This window comes from Loa loa (assembly GCF_000183805.2).
Source record: "Loa loa unplaced genomic scaffold supercont3.5673, whole genome shotgun sequence".
Lineage (NCBI taxonomy): Eukaryota > Metazoa > Nematoda > Chromadorea > Rhabditida > Onchocercidae > Loa > Loa loa.
This window is the reverse complement of record NW_018113843.1, coordinates 1-521: the sequence shown is the minus strand read 5'-3', so window position 1 is coordinate 521 and position 521 is coordinate 1. Positions and strand designations below refer to the sequence as shown.

Here is a 521-nt window from a genome sequence, read left to right as displayed (position 1 = left end):
ACAACCGTAACTACTTCAACGAAATCCTCCACATCATCAAAATCTACAACAACTGCAACTACTTCAAGCATGTCTTCCACATCATCAAAATCTACAACAACTATAACTACTTCAAGCATATCTTCCACATCATCAAAATCTACAACAACCGTAACTACTTCAACGAAATCCTCCACATCGTCGAGGTCGACAACAACCGTAACTACTTCAACCATGTCTTCCACATCTTCAATGTCTACAACAACCGTTACTACGTCAACAAAATCCTCCACATCGTCGAGGTCCACAACCACCGTGACTACTTCAACAAAATCCTCCACATCATCAAAATCTACAACAACCGTAACTACTTCAACAAAATCTTCCACGTCTTCAAAGTCTACAACAACTATAACTACTTCAACGAAATCCTCCACATCGTCGAGGTCCACAACAACCGTAACTACTTCAACGAAATCCTCCACATCATCAAAATCTACAACAACTGCAACTACTTCAAGCATGTCTTCCACATCATCAAA

At 39.9% G+C, this 521-nt stretch overlaps 1 protein-coding gene across 1 annotated transcript; it reads right to left on the bottom strand.

The window, feature by feature from the left end:
* Positions 1-11: 11 nt before the first annotated feature.
* LOAG_16316 (hypothetical protein) lies at positions 12-503 on the bottom strand (the record flags this gene model as incomplete). Its single annotated transcript, XM_020448986.1, has 1 exon — positions 12-503. A coding segment is annotated over one exon (492 nt), but the record flags the coding sequence as incomplete, so codon positions are not given.
* Positions 504-521: the final 18 nt, after the last annotated feature.